Genomic DNA, 19,552 nt, shown 5'->3' on the forward strand with positions numbered 1-19,552 from the left:
CGTAATGCAAGTTCCACTACCTTGTGGGTGTCCAGCGTAAGGGGAGGTGGGGGGGTGGTGCCAGGTGTGACGTTGGCCGCTGCATCGAGATGATGGCGAATGCGCCTGACGTCGCTGTCAAGAACGCGGAAGGCTCGGATGAGTCCCTTCATGGACCACACTGCCTCGACCTCGGTGCATTTCGTGGCCATGGAGTCCAACGCTTCACCAGGGAGGATGATGGACGTGAGTTCGAGGAACCAGTCGTCGTAGATTTCGGCGCCAACGAGGCGGTGGGTGATGGGGAGGGCGGCGCGGGAGGAGGAAGTCGGTGGAAGGCTCATAACCAGTTGGATGGGCAGGTTGCAGTAACAGACAGATGAGTAGTTGAGGGGAGAACCGGAAGTGAATTAATTCTGACGGCAGAGGAGAAACTGGCTCTAGATGTGCCAGTTCCTCCAACAGCCAATCAAATCTTAGACTATGATTGGCCACGACATCCTGTGATGTTTCGTGACGAATCTGCGCTGTCTTCTACTATGAGGAAAAGCCTCTAGAAGGCACAAAAACCTCCTACACCGCTAGCAGACGCTGCTACCTGACTGACAGGGCAGTGGGGATGTTCTCTAGAAGAACAGGGTGTTCTGACTGGTCGATGCACAGGATTCGTGGCGGGTCCGCGTCAGGTCGACGGCGGTTGGTAGATAGCACTGCTAACGCTATGACATACATGAGCACTATATTCTCATCAAAGTGTTATGATCAAAGACATCGCTGCGCCCATCTGTCTTGTGCAGCATGCCAGCGCCTCTTGGCTCCACCATCGGTAGTGTACTTGATAAAATGTGTTGTGGTTGGAAATCGTAATGCAAGTTCCACTACCTTGATTATGTTATCCAATCAATGAACGTTATGGTTTTGATTGGACATAAATACACTGAGGCTGACATACTTGTAACGTTACTAACGTTAACTGTAACCTTGGAGAGGTGCAGTAGTCGACACAAGGCACACATGGTTCCATGGGTATCGTTATGCGATGGACGAGTTGGTGGTGGTATACAGGATTATTATTGTGTGTTCTACTCCAAATTTCCATGGGCGGTTCTTAAATCGCACCGATCCGAATGTCCGCGAAATGACCCCAATGACAAAAAGTGGGATTTCTCTTACAAAACAATCGTTACTAATCACCCTATTATGACGCAGTTTCCTGAGCTGAGTCAATGGTTGTGGAAAACTGTCCATGTTCTGCCCAAATCTTCGAAATTCTAACCAATGAAATCATCGCGGCTATTTGTTGGCGATTTTCACAATGACTCACAATTGGCAAGTTTAACCGAAAAGGTCAATAACTTGGTTGAAAAACCCTCCTTGCATCACTTGTGTACGTAACGACTACAAATAAACACGTAGCACGAGGGAATGAGTGAATTGGTTGTTCGTACGCTTAGGAGGACGAATCGAGTGGTGGCGTGGTAGTCACGGAGAGCCGAAGGCGCGAGCGCCAGGTAAGCTTAGCACGATGGTGTACAGTAGTACTCAGCCAGCAAGTAGAGAGCTCATTAATGGCAAGACAGGAAAAACGTTAACGAAAGCTGAATACCATGCAAATTAAGCTGAAAAACGTTAAGGATTTCTACCACTGTGAGTACCACTGTTAGTACCACTATTAAACAGGCGGAATGATTACGTTACCTTGTTCACGGTGCAGGCTTTCAAACCTTTCCACATGTAATGCATTCATTGCTTTGAGAAGGTAATTTGAAGACACGGCATCCTTTCGCAAGCATTATTTTATGAAGGTTATTCGAAGTCATAACATTTTGTCGCATACATTACATTAAAAAGGTTATCCGAATGTAGGCAATGCATAGGATTCGACAGGTAATTCCCATGGACCTCAATTGGACATGAGCGGGGACTATGCTCTTCTAATCAATTCTTCCTTATTCGTCTCACCCTTAGTATCGGGTGGAAAACGTGGGAAGGGGCGTTGACCAACATCCAACCAACATCCTTCCCCGGGTTGGGCGCCAACCCGGTCACTACTCCGGAGGAAATGAACAAAACCTCTACGTATACATGAATCTAGAATAAAATGCTACAATATTCCGGATATGTGATATCAAGCGGATCGTGGAGCCGAAATCGGCGGGGGGGGGCAAAATAGATGTCGTGCAAGAGCCCCCCACAAAGGGAAAGTCTCCAAAATGTTTAAATTACGTGGGACGAGGTAAATCCCAATTTTCCCAATCGTTGCATGCTCCCTTTTCATCATTTTCAACTTCCACCGATTCGGGACTGGTATAATTCTTGGTCCCCATGCACACTCATCTAATGCTGCCTCCGATTTGACGCCTTAGGAGGCCCTCCAACTACCTATAGCGCGAGCAGCAAGTTGGCGTGGCAATGATGGTCGATGTCGATCGCGCATGTTGAGCCGTGTCCAAGGGGGTCCTCCAAGGATGGATCCACCATGGCACGATCTGCATGGACACTGCTCCACATGCGCGATCTTTGTCGCCAATTTAACCACAAGATGGTGCAAATGCACGTTGGCTGTGAAGACTGTTCTAGCCCATCCAATAGCATCGTGCATTGGATTCCGACCGGGAAGAGATACCATTCAGAACTTTCATCTATATAATCATCAATGCCAGTCTCTGATTTTGTGTTGTCGAGGTAACTTGACATCACAGCGGGTCAAGCAGTGCGACGTTTGGCGACGACTGTATGCAGTGATCGCGCTATTTGCGCAGCGAACGATGTCGATGGAGATTGACGCATGTCCGATCATACATGCGTCGAACTCTACTGACATCTTTCGCTGCGCCCAGTCCTAGCCACCAGTCATCTCCAAATGTCGCCTTCAAATGATTCTGTAATGCATAGGGCCATTGTCTAAGGTTGTATGTAGCACTGTGACGGCTGACCACGGCCTTAAGGATGAAGACTAGTACACGTTGGGCAAATAGGGTTGACGATTAACTCATTAGACTTCATATTGCTGTACTCAAGTGTTCGTAGGTTCGATCTGTAGCTTAGTGCGAGCTCCAATGAAGCACGTGACAACTGTAACTTCAGAGCTTGGCCCGCGCCATGAAATATCGTGTATGGACTACAATTAACCCATGACTGGTCATATATGGCTCGACCTCCATCGACAATGATCGTTGCATGTTCGATCCATGCCGCCATTCGTAGCCACATGAATTGCTGCAAACGATACTCGGAGCCGACGCCCCCCCAGTATTGAACTGGCAGGATTATTTCCCCATATGCACATTCATTGTACTGTATTCTGTCCCCAAATTGAGGCCTCCACATCACCCACGTACCATTTTTTCGGCTACGACTGTGGGCATGTAACGAGCATGTACACTACCTGAACGATCACTGCGACGGAGGTTGAGCCATAGTAGATCGCATAGCTCGACCTCCATCGACTGTTCGATCCTTGGCGCCAGTAGTCGCAATAGCCATGATGAATCATTCAAAGTTCAACCGCTATCGTTATTGACCTCTACATGCGCAATCACTGTCACTAGTAGGTACTACATAACCTCCGAACACTCACTTGTCCCTCTGACCCCCTGCAGTAGAATCAATGTCCATTGAGGTCTATGAATGTTCCATCAAGGGTCGACCTCCATGAACCTTTTTCACACAGTGCGATCCTTCCACCATTTCGTGATCGCTACGATATCCCACATCACGTGCAGATCGGTGCAGATCGGTGCTGAAAGCCTATGGATGATAGTCAGGACGCAAGGCTTGTACACCCTTGTCATAGTGGCAATTTAGCCATAGCAACAAGATGACCAACGCCAAACAGCATGATATGGCCCCTTAAAACTACTAGTACCATGAAATACAGTTAAAAATGTACCCTAATGAGTAAGCAAGCCAATTCATACTCAAAGGAACTCATGGGTATTGGAGGACCAAGAGAATAGCGTTGCTACAGGTATGCCAATCCCAACCACTATTAAATGACCCTCCAAGTCCACAAATGGCAACGCCCCCTGGAGCACCATCAACGCAGACCAATCACACATCCTAGCAACGTATATATCGCAATTGAGCCCTCGTACAGTAGTGGTGGTTCTGATAGACTTATTGGATCTCCACAACCACTACTACACTGGTGGAAAACCGAATCAGTCATCCCTCCGTGCCTGCCCTACCTTGGTAGGCCGATAAATACATCTTTTCCTTGTGCCAAACGATCACACGGTAAGCGAATATCGATGAATAAATGATACTGCAGCCTTCTGTCATGATCGCTTTTAAGCAATCAAAACACAAGGACGCATGCCGAACAGCATGATATGGTCATATGAAACAAGCACCGGTGAATCCTACCCTATGTAGTTGAACAATCAGACCAATGCCAAGCGTCAAAGGAACTAGGGATTGGAGGTACGACCTCGACGGGATTGGAGGTACCACCTCGAACACAGGGGTACATGCACATCGAAGACCAATTGCGTTGACGATTAACGCATACTGAGTCCATGATCTTGGTCAATTGTATCGCCTTCAAGTCACCCCCTAGTTCACTAGCGGCTCACGGCCCAAAGAATATCATCAACGCAAACCAATCACATATCCTAACAAGGGCTGTCGCTGTATTGGACCTGTGTAGTAGTGGCTCTGGATGCATATCGGACCTCCAGAACGACTACTACATGGGACCAATACCACCATCAGTTCCTTCGTGCCCAACCTACCTTGGTGGTTCGATAAGGATAACCTTCGACAAATCCATATCGCCTAATGATCGCCTGAGTGTCGTCGAGGTGTGCGGTTAAAAAGGTTAATATTAAAAAACAGTGTGAAAGCCGGATTAGAACTCGGGACCTTTCGACTACGAACCTGAGGTTCTACCGCTGAGCTACCAGCAATAACTTATTTCGTTCGGAACAAAACCTTTATCTGGTGTATTAATTTGTGCGGTCATTTCGCATTTTTCGTGGCATGGAACCAGCGCCGAAATCGGGGGATTCACGAGCTGCATTGACGCACTACCAAACTCAAGCTGCAACCAACGATCAAAAACATCTATTCTAATGAGACAATCACCACAACTGTAGGTCCTCCATATCATTAGCTTCATCGTTGCGTTCAACACCGGACCTCCAAATCATTTTACTCTATGCATGAGTCGTCTGCTTTCTCAGTTGAGACCATTCGTAGTACCTTCGGTACGACTACTTGTTTCAACCACAATTCAAATCTGGTTGGGTCGTTTGTCGTGTACTGAAAGCGAAAAGCGAGCAAAACACAACGCTATACTACGAAGTACTTCGAAGTATTAGTTTAGACTAAGGTCATCATATGTAGCACTGTGTTTCGCAGTAAACTTTTCTGCGACCACGAATCGACTACTCACGGCAGTGTTCGTGGTGCATGCAGCGATCAATGTCGATATGAGTTGCACGATCCATCGTAACAGAAACCCTATCGACATTAATCGACACATGCACGAATTCATCTCGCAGTCGTAATCACGCGCTGTGGAGCATCCATTTCTACGAGTTGGAGGGACTTACGTGTTTCTTATGGCTGTTGACTTGCGCGAATGAGTGGCCCGATATCGACGGTCGACTTCTCTAGACCACCAATGTTATTGGGCCACTCATATCTCCGCTCAATGAACTTCCAGGCTCTTAACTGTGTACAAATGACCCTCCTAGATGTAGACCTGACGACATAGCGCTTGACTTCGAAACTACAGTTAACATCCTTCTTTAAAACCTTTGGTCGCGGCGTTTCGATGTATTTTGGTCCGGTGTTTCGGTGTTTTGCATAGGAACTGCATTTTCGCCTTTGGATACTAAACAAATACGGTACTATACCTGATGTTGCTACACTACTGTAGATGTTTCGATATGGTGCGATCATCCCACTTCATCGTCAACATTCTGTGCCTACAAATTGAACTTCAAGGGCTGTCCTTGAGCCATCTGATGAAATTGGTATGTCATCGCACATAGACGCTCCATTTTATCAGAAATTTGGTGGGTCTTAACGTTTTTCATACCCGGCTTAACGATTTTGAGCATTCCTTAACGATTTCATCATGTTACCCTCATTAATTGACCGTTCCTACGACGACCTAGCCCTGTAGTAATGGGTGTGGTCGCTGCTCATTGGATATAATTCATTGTGCTCAGATTCTTTTTGTATACATCAAGCTTAACAGCAATTCCAAAAGAACCAGCCACCGTGGTCTAGCGGTTTGAACATGGGGTCCGAAAGGTCACCAGTTCAACCCCAGCTTTTTGCCCACTTTTTCCCCATTAACCAGGACTTCTATAGCGTAGCGTAGATAGACTTATACGTACCGTAGCGTAGATAGAGTGTAGAGCGACTCGCACCAAAGCGAGCGCTGTGGCGCGACGCCATCGTGCCCCACGGGGACGTCCTATCTTTTCCTCCCGACGAGGCCTGTTCAACGACCAAGTACCTTAACTTGGAGTTTGTATCGCTCTCAAAATCTGAGAAAAATGAATTATAGCCAATGAAAACAGCCCAAAATGGGTGCAAAGGGGTTAGGTCGTCGTAGGAGCGGTCAATTAATGGGCTCTATCAAGTAGGAAGCTTGAAGCTCAAACGCAAGGCAAGAAAATACCTCATTTCTAGCGATGTGATTGGCCCAATGAAACGTTTTTTTGAGAATCCCAAATAAGTGTACTTCCCACGCTGCATCCAAAGCGCATCCAAACGCATCCAAAAGTCATAGATATGAGTGCGAGCCAAAAAAAACCCTGGTAAGAGCATCTGCACCGGTGCCAGCAGTTCTCAGATCCCAATAATTTTATTGGGCGATTTACTGGAATTCCAAAAAAACCGTTCGCACCAGTACCAATAGCCAGTAAAAAAGTTACTGGACTCCACTACTTCAACAAATATTCCAGTAAATTTGTTGGAATTTTTGTTGGAGTACTGGACTCCAGTAAGTCAACTGACCAATCATAATCATCTGTGACTCGATCGATTGCGTGGCTTTGTTCCCCATTCCAAGTTCCTTCGCGACTGCGCCGATGCGGTGGCCAGGGAGCTTCCGCCTGCTCCGCTCCCGCTAGGGCTTCCCCCGTCATTCCAAGCTCCTTCGCGACTGCGCCGATGCGGTCGCCAAGGTGCTTCCGCCTGCTCCGCTCCCGCTGGGGCTTCCTTGGCCACATCCTCCGGTGTCCCGTCAACCCCATAAGATGTGGCCAAGGAGACCCCAGCGGCCTACAAGTCCATGTCCCGGTCCTTCATCTTTTCCGTTGATTAGCATTGGCCTAGGTGCCCCATCACGTCGCTGCCTCGCGTCCTCAACGCTGACCTCACGACCGTCCCCGGCTCCAGCGCCTCACCGACCCCGCTCCACCGCCGCGGACAAGATCCGATGGAAGGATCTTGTCCGCGGCTTCCTGACCGAGCAGATCGTCACCGCATGCCCCACCATTCCCCAGCACTCAGATGTCTTATGTTCGACGTACCGGTATGCGAAGTCCTCTAGCTGTAGACGCAAAGGATTTCGTTGTTAGCTGATGTACGCGAATAAGCGGCACTATACATACATACATACATACATATAAGCAAAACAGGCAACGAAGGTACGCTCCCGAAACTTCACCCCACATGAGCAGGGAGGGAGGGGCAGCTGTGTCACGCATGGCTGAGTGCCTCGCTCGATCTAATCGTCGGAAAAGAGCAAACTGCAAGTCATTTCTAAGCCCGAGTACTGCAGCGTATAACAGTAGTCCCGACTGCACACAGAGGTACCGGTATAGTGAATTACAAGCTGGTTTGCTACATGAGGGCAACGGTAACATTTCCAACACTGTACTATAGAACTGAACTGGTAATGGTCTCTACATTCACTGGAGAGTCCCATGCAGCCGAATCCACCACGAAGCAAGTGCAATCTGTTTTGAAGTTATTGACTTCGGTGCGAAATCAAAACGAGGCCAGTAAACTTTGCCCTTAATGGCGCCAGTAACTCGCTTATCCGAACAAGTTATCCGGATAATGGGGTCAAATTTACTGGTACCGGTGCAGATGCTCTAACCCACGTAACCCCGATGCTCCCGAATGTAATAGTCATAACAAACAATCAATTTAAGAGCTTCAATCAGTTTAAGATAAAATGTGCATGTGCCAATGAAAAGACGCGAAATTTCATTGAGCCAATGAAACGACGCTAAATAACCTAACCATATAATTTATATTCAAATACGTATACTATATTCAAGATAAAAATATGCGTCTTAAATTGATTGTTAAAATTAGATCAAACTTGCTTGGTTTTTGTTGATTTAGTCATAGAAAATGCTCCGAAACCCAATATAATTGATACGAGGTAGTTCCCCATTAATTCAGCTACAATCTCCAAGTTTCAGAAGTCCAAAATGTTGTATGAGCGGGAAGCTTTGGAAGTTCTCCCTAGCCGCCTTCCTCAGATGCGTCTTAAATTGATTGTTTACGTGTACCTTTAATGTACCTTAGCCGATGTTTTTGAACCCCCCCGAGAACCCACTCGACCCCGATGTCCCACATGTATAATTGCATCTGGATGCAGTTGAATGCGCTTGGATGCAATAAGTGGATGCAGTTTATCCCGCTTGTCCCAATATCATCTGTCTTGAACTCACTATTACCCTGTTTTGTCCCAATGGATGCAGTCACGTGTAACTCCTAATTACGTTTTCCCTACTTGCTTGAACAACTAGTATCTCCAATTTAATCACTAGGCATTTGTAAGTGAAATGAATTAAAATTTGGACAATTTGTTTTCAACAAATCAAAAATAAAATGCGTCGTGCATTACGATGCCGATATTTTCGCCCATATTTCATGTTATTTTCTCCCATATTTCATGTCATTTTCTGGATTATGTGCAAGGAATAAAACGCCATGCGTTTTAGAGTTAACAGTAAGGGGAAGTTCCAAGTAGTTTTCAGAAATAACATGAGCCAATCAAAATGAATTTACCTATTTTTTTTCACGATTTAGAAAGTGAAGTCGAGGACCATTTTTCTACTTTTGGTATAGTCAGTTGCGTAAAATATAAAAATATCGCAGAAACAGAGGTAAAAAAGTAGTAATGACGTCACTCGGGAAGCGCCTTCGTCGTGTCTCCATTGCACTCGTCGGGCACCTCACTGTTGCTTTCCATATGCCGTTGGTTTGTCTTTACCGTGTAACGTATATTGGTTTAGACAGCCATATAGATTTGGACTCCTCTGTAAAATGATATAATCCTCTGTAAAATTATATAATTGGATTATTACACTTGATTATTGTAAGCATATTGAAATTTACACTATCCGTATCCGGATACTTGCCCCGCCACTGTCCAAATCTATATATGTTACACGGTACTACACATAACGTTAACGTTACAATAAACACCATCATCAATATTGTCCTTGTTAAGTACTTACTCGCATATTATTGTCGAAGTTTTCACTAGTCGAAGTTTTGCTCAGATACTAACATGTTGGCGATAACCCATCATTATCCTCTCACAGGTCGCTTTTGGTTCAGCCGCCACCTTGGGAGGTTGTGCTGGCCAACATCTTCCTTGCCGCGAACGCCTCGGATTGGCGTCAGTGATCTCCAAGCCCCTCGAAGTCGTCAAGACCCGCATGCACTTGCAGGACGAGGTCTTCTACTGGCATGGGCACACGTCGTTGTCTGGGCCAAATCACGCGCCAGTTGATAGGGTTCGGTTGGTACTGACTCCATGCGCGGTACTCTGACAGCACGCGGTCGCTGCCTAACGCACGAAGCACGACGGACCACCTTTCTTCCGCGTCCTGTGTATCGTCGTGGTTCAAATCGTCGACGTCTTTGTAGCGACACTTGGTGAAGAGTCTTCACTGAAGAGTGCTCACCAATTGTCGCTGCTAATGGTGCTCCAGACTCGACGGGGCCACTTCATAGAGCTACGTGTACACTGTAATGTTGTACTCTTGACACATGCATGTGGATTTAAACTCTGCGCTGTTTCTAAACGACCCACCACCACCGACAAATCACACTCTTATAGTAAGTACAAGATAAGTACAAAATCGCTACGACTAGTTCCATGACCGTAGAGCCCAAGCAGCCTCGGACCAACCACCCAGCAATTGCTAGCGAAATACGCCCCCACTGCTTCATTGTCAAACGAGTGCTTGGCGTAGTGGTTCGGGAGCATCAAACAAAATTGCACCAACGTTTGCAACAACTACGAACGACTGTTTTATGAAGTTAGGCCAACCTAGGGTAGCTAGCGGCCAGAAGTGGCAGTACTGCATTGCCCGATAAGCCTTAGTCTAAATCCCACACTTTTGCGGGAGGGAGCAATAGTTCACCGCGAACATAATTCGTAGCATACACTTGGAGGGACGCGGTGAAAGTATCCTTCTTGCGGGGAATTACGGACTCTTGATTGATATCGGGATTGATGTACGCCATCCTCACGTCCTCCGCGGGATCATTCGCGAATGAGATCCAATTGTCGCCCTCCAACCACCTGGCGGCAGTGGAATAGGTTTTGCTGGAGGAGCGCAGCGCGAACTAGTACGTGGTGTTGGGCGTAACAACAATAGAGGGGTGGGGGGCCCATTGGATATTGAGGCTATTGACCTTGTCATCGATGGGGATGCGCGAAGTGGCTATGGGCTCGTCGCAGTTGGGGGAGTCTGGAAGGAAAACTCTCGTGAACATATATATTGGTTTGAACAACTATAGGGGGATAAGTGTATCAATGGGGTGTTGGTTACCGTTGACGGAACGGCACAACTTTGGTTCCAACCACACCGATGCGTTGGCCGTAATGTTTTCTTTGATTTCGACGGCAAAACTGAAATTATCAAGGGTCAGAGTTGAAATGGCTGCAATGGCGGGATCGTTGGCATAAGCTCCTAACGATGGGCTGCGGAATTGAATCAACCATGTTCTGTTTGAGAAGATGGGGAAGAATAGTTTTCTATCACTCAATGATGCGGGGTTGTTAAACACCAATTGAGACGCAGCGGCGGCATGGACGAGAGTAGCAAGGAACTTCATGGCAATAAGCGAAATCGAGAAATGAAGAAGGGGCTCACGTCGCCCTTTGTTTGGGTGTTTTATAATACAACGAAGAATTCAACGACCAAGCCATTCTTGATGAGTTGTTCTGGGTACTAACAACTTGTGGCCTTTTTCTGGGGACTGTATCGTCTTGATCACGTTCAAAGAGTACTTTGCTTCTTTTCGTGTGGTTCCAAATCCACGAACTTCCGGTACGACCACCGTATCTCGTATGTGACGACACACTTGCGTGATGGAACGTGTCTCGCGTTGAGTAAACTACCACTAGTACAGTAGTACTCGGATCAATTAACTAGGTACAGTTGTTCAGGCAAAACGTTGTATTCGTGTGCTGGACGTTACCGTATATCGAAAAAGGACGAACTTTGATGATGCTTTTCTCGAGCTGTGTAATATTTACAACAACACAACTCGTACTACTCGATAGTCCATCACTAGCTCAGCCTATGCAGCATGGTCTGTGCATACACAGTTCTCTCTGGCACGAGGCATCTAACCCCCATGTACACGCTTGTTCTTGAAATACGACGAATTTGGCAAGTTCGAAGTTGTCTTTCACTACAGCTGTTGATTCAGGCGACATGCAATAAGGTGTTCTTGGTCGTATTACTGTAGTTGTTGTTATAGGAATGGAGAGTTTCGTGACCTCTTGTGCAGTATGCATTGAGAAATCGCTGACCTGCGTCGCGCCTTTCCCTCATGTATGTGCAAAACGTACTACGTAGTAAATAATTATGGGGATGAATACAAATACACATACTTTATACAAATATCAACATCAATATGTTCAAGCGAATAATGATATGTAACTGTCGCACCCATCAACACGTTGCTTGATTCGGTGGAAGTGGCAGATTCAGTGTTCCTTGTTGACTCGCAAGCGACAACTTGACTAAAGATACATGTATCCCCTCGACAACGGTACACCATGATTTGAAGGGGTCAAGGGCGCTTAATTCTTCACAGTGATGTGTTTGTGTCCTGTTCCCGCATCTCCCAGATTGGAATAATCTCACTATTAACATTCATTTCCCAATCATGCTGATTGGGGATTCCCTTTCAACGGCCTTGCCCGTTAGTGGTGCGACAAACTTTGGCTTGATCTTGACTCTATTGGTCGCTCGTCTAGAACCTGCCGACGTGGACGATTCGGAGATTTATTTCTGCACTTTGTGCACCGCTTGTTCAACTGGTGAAACCAAGCTTTGTCTCGAAGAAGTTTGAGATGTGATCGTCATATTTAGTGTCCAAGATCTGGCTACCGTACGTTTGGGCGAAAAGGCTCCCGAATTTTCGCAACTTCATCAATACTACTCCAATTTTGATGAAATTTTGGGAAGTACTTCATATTAGTATGAAAAAGATTAGCTCCAAATTTCAAGTCTATCTGACTTGTGGTTTGTATTGAAATGCCGCTGAGATTTCCTATTGCTTTGATTGCAACTTTGAATTAAAATCGTCAAAATACTATTCTCAAGCACAATAAAAATACTGCGAGTGCAGTGAACGACATGCCCGTTGGGCCTTACTTATACTACCGAAGTTTCTGCAAGTATATCCAATCATATTTGAGAACATTTGGGCCAAACTAAGGATTGGTCTAAATAAGCCAATCATATCGGTATCCATGGCGATATTCGAAGTACCACTTTCGGGGTTTCCGAAATGGTGTACCGTTGTCGAGGGGATTCATGCAACTTAACTCAAGTTGTCACGTGCGAGTAAACAAGAAACTGAATCTGCCACTTACACGGAAACAAACGGCGTGTACTGCGCGCGACAGTTACATATTATTTATTATTGGCTTGGACATATTTAAGCTGATGTTTGTATTAAGTATGCGTATTTTTAGTCATTAAGTTCACGTTTTGCAAAACGATGTATACATCCTGCAGATTGTACATACGTACGGAAAGGGGCAATCCAGCGATTTGTCAAAGTACCACTCTGTTCCTCAAAATTTGTCATGTTGTACTTTTGATTTGCGGCATTTTTCTAAAAATACTCCAATTGAGTTGGCGTTCTGGAAAGCGCAAGATCTCTGCTTTGATTGGGTAGTTTATAGCACTTTCCAGCCATTTTGGTTGTTGAGATATTGCGCGGCAAAACTTCCGGGTCATGATCAGCTATTACAAAATGACCCGCCAGAACTTCATTACACAATGTATTGGCTACGCAGCACTTCCTGCACACACATATCGCCACTACATGCCTCCTTGTTCACCACAGCGAACCGGTGATGATTCTGTCGCCATCCGGGATCTCGCGGACGTGCGCAAGCACTTGAGCTTCGCCCATCGCCGCACGGCCTACGAAACGCTCCTAAGCGTCGCCGTTGATGGTGTGCTGCCCCGTGGGGCTCTCACCGAGCTTGCATGAAAGATGTTTCGCTGCCATCGGCGAACGATATCACGTCTGTGGACGCAAGCGCGTCTTTCGCTCCGCGGCGGTCACTGTGCGGCCGATGTCGCCTCAAAAACTAAGGGTAATTCTCTCAAGCCAGATACTTTTATAAATTTATGCAATTATTGATATATGAGGTTGTACTTTTTAAGGGAACTCTGGACACCATGCGCTCCGAACAAGCGACGAAATTAAAGATGCAACGGCAGACCTTTCGCTCTCTGTCGGCCGCGTGTGGAATCCCCATGACGACGATCTTTAGCCACATGAAGAAGAATCCTCGCTTCAAGGCGCGGTCAAACTACGTCAAACCCTATCTCAGACCTGGTAATGTGCTGATCCAACAAGACAATGCAAGCCATCACAGAAATGTAACGACAGAGAAGCTTTGTGCACATGGAGTTTGTGGCATTGGAGTGACTAACCAACCCCCGAACAGCCCCGATTTCAACGTGTTAGATTTAGGATTCTTAAATTCTATTCAAAGCCTACAGTACCAAAAGTGCACTCGAACCATCGAGGAGCTTATTGTTGCTGTAGAAAATGCGTTCTATGAGTTGCCGACTGACACGCTTGCAAAGACTTTCGTAACCCTTCAAAAAGTTATGGAATTGTCCGTTGAAATACATGGCAGCAACGAGTATAAGCTTCCTCACATGAAGAAGGACGCTCTGATTGCAGACTTTGCATCGTATAATGTCGAGTTTGACGTCTCGTCCTACGAGAGCGCTTTGGCTCATTTGAATAGCCGACTTGGTGAGGAGGTTCACCTCGATGCCATGGTCAAGTCTCTTGAATGAGACATTAAAAAAATACAATAAATTTTTTTGAGCGGGTTAGGTTATGGTGTTTTGGAGTGGCATACAAAAAGCAAGTCGTTTCAATTGCCCAGTGCATACTTTAATCAAGTGAAAATATACCTGACAGTTTTTGTGGAACGGAGTAGTATACTATACAATGGGTCACGAAACTAGTATATTCCTCATAACAACAGCCATAATATCAAGATCACTTTGTTGCATGTCGCCTGAATCAAATGCTCTAGAGAAAGACAACTTCGAACTTGCCAAATTCGTAGTATTTCAAGAACAAGCGTGTACATGCGGGTAAGATGCCTCATGCCAGAGAGATCTATGTATGCGCAGACCATGCTGCATAGGCTGAGCTAGTAATGGTCTATCTAGTAGTACTAGTAGTATTGCTGTAAGTATTACACAGCTCGAGAAAAGCGTCCTCAAAGTTCACCCATTTTCGATATTTGCGCATGTCGTCCGAGTATCACAAAACATCCGCATGAGCAATAAAAATATATCATCCGCAAATGTAATGTAGTATCCGGAAATGCTCAGTTTTCATTGCGAAATGGCGCGAAGTTTCTGAATGCAAGCACCACACTTGCAGAGAGCGATAGAAAGTGTGTCAGTAACCTTACAGCAGCCAATGTCACTCTCCAACAAGTTGGATGACTGCGAAGAAAGTCTAGATATTGCTTCGCCAACCATGAATGCCTCGATTTTGGCCATCCATAACTTCGTGTTATGATGAGTTTTTCTCTCTAGTTCCCGCATCTCCCTGAAGGTATATGTATAATGTATAAAGCGCTTATATAGGAGCGATCCAATCAATTAACGTCAAACCAAACTTCATCCAATCAACACTTCCAACACCAAATCAAATTCAATACTAGTACTTTACATGTTAACCAGCATACTATCATGGACAACCAACGAGTAATGCATCCGGGTGTCGGGTTAAATTACAAGTTATCCGTATTATTGATCAATTCAAGCATCTCAATTTCGAAATGCGCGCCAAGGACTTCATGGACACCGAACGCAATGCCAATCTGCATCAACTGCTTGCTCGGGTGCTTCGCGGCAACAAGCTTCCTCATGGTGCTCATGCTGACATGACCGCTAGCTTCCACGCGACAGGTGAGCTGCCTTACGAATTCCATAAATCGATCTGAAATATTATCGATTTGATACAAATTTGGGGAGGGGCCAAACCGATCCGCAATCGATCTGATTGGTTGATTTCATTGAGAAGGTTTTGATTGGTTACTAATTTTGAGCTCCTCTGAAGTAGCCAATCAAATCGATTTAAATTCCAACGAGAAACCACGCCTCAACACGAAATTTCACTCGAAAGTCCAATAGTTCAAATTTTATTGAATGAAACTTCATCTTTGTATGGAATAAGTTAAATTCCTTTAAACGCATCTTATTGATGAATTCGTAAGGCAGGCTGCCTTACCAAATTTTTGTCCAATTATATGATAGAAAAGTGAAAATAACTGGCCAATAGGATCGTTCTATTCTCTTTGCTACATTGCTAGCTGTAGGCTGCAGCTATTGGATTGTGAGCTACAGTACTAGAATGCGATTCCTTGCTCCTATCCGCACGCTTTAGCCTGGGCGATGGTCATGCAGTACGATTTGGTCCGCGTCTTGTCGCAGCATAGGTAGTCATAGGTAGTGGTAATTCTTGGCGAAGTGGGCGCTCTGGTGGAAGTGCTGGGCTCGGGTGCCCTCGCACATGCCCCCGACCTTGGTCGTCTTACTAGTTTTGCATCTTGGCATAAACCAAGTAATCACATGGGCCAAGCTCGTCAACTACTGGTACTGTAAATAGGTCGTTTACAGCAATTTACTCGTTGATCCCGAAACCCCGAAACGTCGCGGGCAAACGACTTGATTTGGTCAAACTTTTGGTGGCTATGCCCCAATAATATGATTCTTACTGACGGTAGTTTTACCCACAACTGCCTCATTTTGACGTGGAAGGACCTTGGGTGTTGGTCACAGTCCACCGAAACCATGAAGTAGTAGTGATACTGCTGGTCCTTCCTAACGAGAAATTCGCATCGACCATTCGTCATTCGATGTCGACTTCAATAAGCACTAAGGAAAAATGCTAGTGAGTGTACTCGAGAGTGCGATGAACTGCTGACATGAGCATTAAGCTGCTGGTGATAGTTTGAGTCGCTGGGAACTATTAGCACTTCTGCATTTTTGAAGTCGATAAAAATGATCGACTTGACCAATTATATGGCAAAGAAACCATGATGCACTCTGATTGGTTAATAATTAGAAGTAGCCAGCCACCTTACGAATTCCACAAACAAGTAAATTTTCACTGTGGTTCCGTAAAATTTCTATACACCCATACTAGTACCGTGCACTTCGGCCCTCGCGGAGGAATGTCTTAAAAATAATAATCCAAACTCAATTAATCCGGAGTACGTAATACAGCAGATATTCTTCCAGGAAGGGTAGGTAATATTTCACAACCCAACGACATTTGGGTGCTGACAAGAATATCTCCTTCCAGGTACTGTATACAAAATTGAAGTACAATCAAAGTACAACAACCGAGTCATTTCTACTAAAGGTTCATGTATATATTAAAAAATACAGGTATTCTATATTTAAAGTACTAATTTTCAGTTCAGTAAATACAAACTCCAATACAATTTAAAAACCAGAACTACACTTTTGGTTCGTTCGCCTGGCCCCAGGGGTCCAAGACCAAGATGCTCCAACGACGATTGCCTCGACGACGGCCACTTACCATATTCCGTAATACGAGTTAGACATTATTTACTAGTTAGACACTCTCAGAAATAATATTGTTTTGCTGCTGTGCAAAATAGTGCAAAATAGTGTTTGATTGACTTTCCTTTGGGTAGTGAAAGAACTCCTGTATCTTACATATACTGCATAAGCCAATATTGTATCAAGTTATAGAGATACAAATTAAATTTCGAAAGTTTTCATCGCGATATGCACTTGATGGCGCCAAATGCACTAAGCTTGCTACACAACCAGCCAACTGCATGGTAGAAAACTTGCCTGTTCCTCCTGCACCTCCTTGGTCGCGACCTACTGGGCGCCCTGTATGCAAGTACGGGCCTAAGGAGAAGCGGCAGCAACACCACAATCTTGCGTGTAGCTACCAAGAGCGACATGACGTGATTCAATACTACGGTACTCACAGCATGGCTGCCACCTTGACCAAGTTCTACACCAACCTGAACACGACGTCGAGCGAGACGCAATGGAAGAAGAACTACCAATGGTTGTCGAAGAATGACCACATAGCCGGCATGGTGTCGACCACGGGAACAACGAAGCAGAGAAGTTGGCGATGCCTTGGCGCTGGCACCACCCTCTCCCACGACACAGAAGAGATGCTCCTTCGTTGGGTGCACGACATGCGCAAAAACGGGGTCCCAGTCACGCATGCAATGCTTCAGCTCATGACACTCGAAGCCGCCGTCGACGAGGGATTCAGTGAAGGCGAGTTCAAGGCGGGATGGCACTAGATGGTTGGATTCAAGCGACGTCACAAGCTGTCGCTGCGTGCGCGTACTCGAGTCGGTCAAGACTCCAATGAAGATGGCATAGCGACGCGCCAGGAATTTTCATAGCACGTTCAGGACTTGATGGGTGAGCACGGCGTTGAAGTGGTGTCGAATGCTGACCAAACCGCTGTGAACTACGAATACCTCCCGAAGACCACCAACGACGTCGGCGAGAAGACCGTGTGGGTGAAATGTGGCGGGAAAATAAAGAAGCGAGTCATGGCAATGGTGTTGGCGAATTCATGGCAATGGTGTTGGCGAATTCGGCTGGAACCAAGCACCCTCGGTTCTTCATCCTCCGCACGATGAAGTGCAAAGTCAAGGCCGTTGTGTAACCTTGTTGAGCGACAAGGCTTTGGTAAACGGCTGTGGGAGCCTGTCGAGCCTATGGAAGCCAAGTTCAACTGCCGCGTCTACGGAAACCCCACGGCAGGGTGGAACGGATCCAATTCGTTGTCGTTTTTGGAGTTCCACTTTTCCGAGCGCCCGGATCGTGACACGAAGCCAGTTCTATTGTTGTGGGACGACTTTTCGGTGCATTGGACTAAAGAAGTTGTGGCGTTCGCGACGTTCATCAGCGTCGTGTTGGTGAGGATCTCACCAAGGTTTACGTGGATTTGGCAGCCGGCGGATGTTGCGTGAAAGCGTGTCATCGAAGACAATGAAGACACAGTCAAGGTCCAGGTCCCATTGCGAGTTACATGGTCTCGTGGATGAGGATAAAATATTGCCACATAAGAATTTCTGAGGACCACAGAGGAATTGCTGAGAACCACATAAGAATTGCTGAATCGCACATGCTTTATGCTGAAGAACACATGAGATTTGCTGAATTGAATATAGAGTATGTTACACAACGAGATCCACTACGGCAGGCAGTGCGTTATGAGAATTACTGGACATATGTGATATGGAGCAATGTGATTGGTTATTAAACTCACATTTCAATGTGATTGGCTATTGTAAATGAATTCAGAGCATGTGATTGGCTATTTCTCACAAAGTTTTGTGATTTCAGGAGTGGGAGTACGTAACTGTAGCTACTAAAATTAGATCTGTTTCAGTATTGAGTACTCATTGAGCTGTTTGTTCGATGTTACTCCTCCGGGGGTGTGTGGTCAAATAGTCAAGAATTTGCTAACTTCGTTTATACTTGGCGCGCGTGGAACATCATTATGGGCCACTGCCCTTTATGTATGGACAAGTTCAAAAGCATCTAATCTTGACTAAGGTGGGAATTATCTCACCCGACTACTCCAGGCATTAACATGGTGGCTCTGGGTACCATATTTATCTGCACTCTATACACAATTCTACTCTAATTCAGCTTATCTAATATAGTATCACACCAATGTTTCTGTACACAATGGAGTCCCAAAGCATTGTACTTGCAAATAGTATGCTGCACAAATACGAAATATACAAAATGTATTATCGACCAAATTAGCAACCCAGCAAACATGATATATCAGGCAACGTGCAAACGACGGCGACGGCCGCGAACCTGATAATGCTGCTGTCTTCAGCATCTGCACGTCTCGTACGGCTTGACAGTCGCCGTGGCGGTGTACTCATCCCTGGATGTCTGATCCCGACTTCGTTGGATACGGCCAGCACATGGCTGCAAATGGCGCCACGAATCCAAAGCAGACAATCGCACCGCAAGGCAGTTGGGTCTTGGGTTCGAACAACGATCCATCCACTCGCAGGTTGTTCGTGCAATTC

At 45.9% G+C, this 19,552-nt stretch overlaps 2 protein-coding genes across 2 annotated transcripts; one reads left to right on the forward strand and one right to left on the reverse strand.

Annotated features, from left to right (window-relative positions):
* Positions 1 to 9,587: 9,587 nt before the first annotated feature.
* Positions 9,588 to 10,440, reverse strand: H257_07746 (hypothetical protein; the record flags this gene model as incomplete). Its single annotated transcript, XM_009833377.1, has 3 exons — positions 9,588 to 9,797; positions 10,103 to 10,210; positions 10,312 to 10,440. 3 exons carry the CDS (start codon positions 10,438 to 10,440, stop codon positions 9,588 to 9,590), a joined length of 447 nt encoding a protein of 148 aa, XP_009831679.1.
* Positions 10,441 to 17,461: 7,021 nt separating this feature from the next.
* H257_07747 (hypothetical protein) lies at positions 17,462 to 17,788 on the forward strand (the record flags this gene model as incomplete). The annotated part of the gene is made up of 1 exon (XM_009833378.1): positions 17,462 to 17,788. One exon carries the CDS (start codon positions 17,462 to 17,464, stop codon positions 17,786 to 17,788), a length of 327 nt encoding a protein of 108 aa, XP_009831680.1.
* Positions 17,789 to 19,552: the final 1,764 nt, after the last annotated feature.

The sequence above is a fragment of the Aphanomyces astaci genome, assembly GCF_000520075.1.
Source record: "Aphanomyces astaci strain APO3 unplaced genomic scaffold supercont1.16, whole genome shotgun sequence".
Taxonomy (NCBI): domain Eukaryota; phylum Oomycota; class Saprolegniomycetes; order Saprolegniales; family Verrucalvaceae; genus Aphanomyces; species Aphanomyces astaci.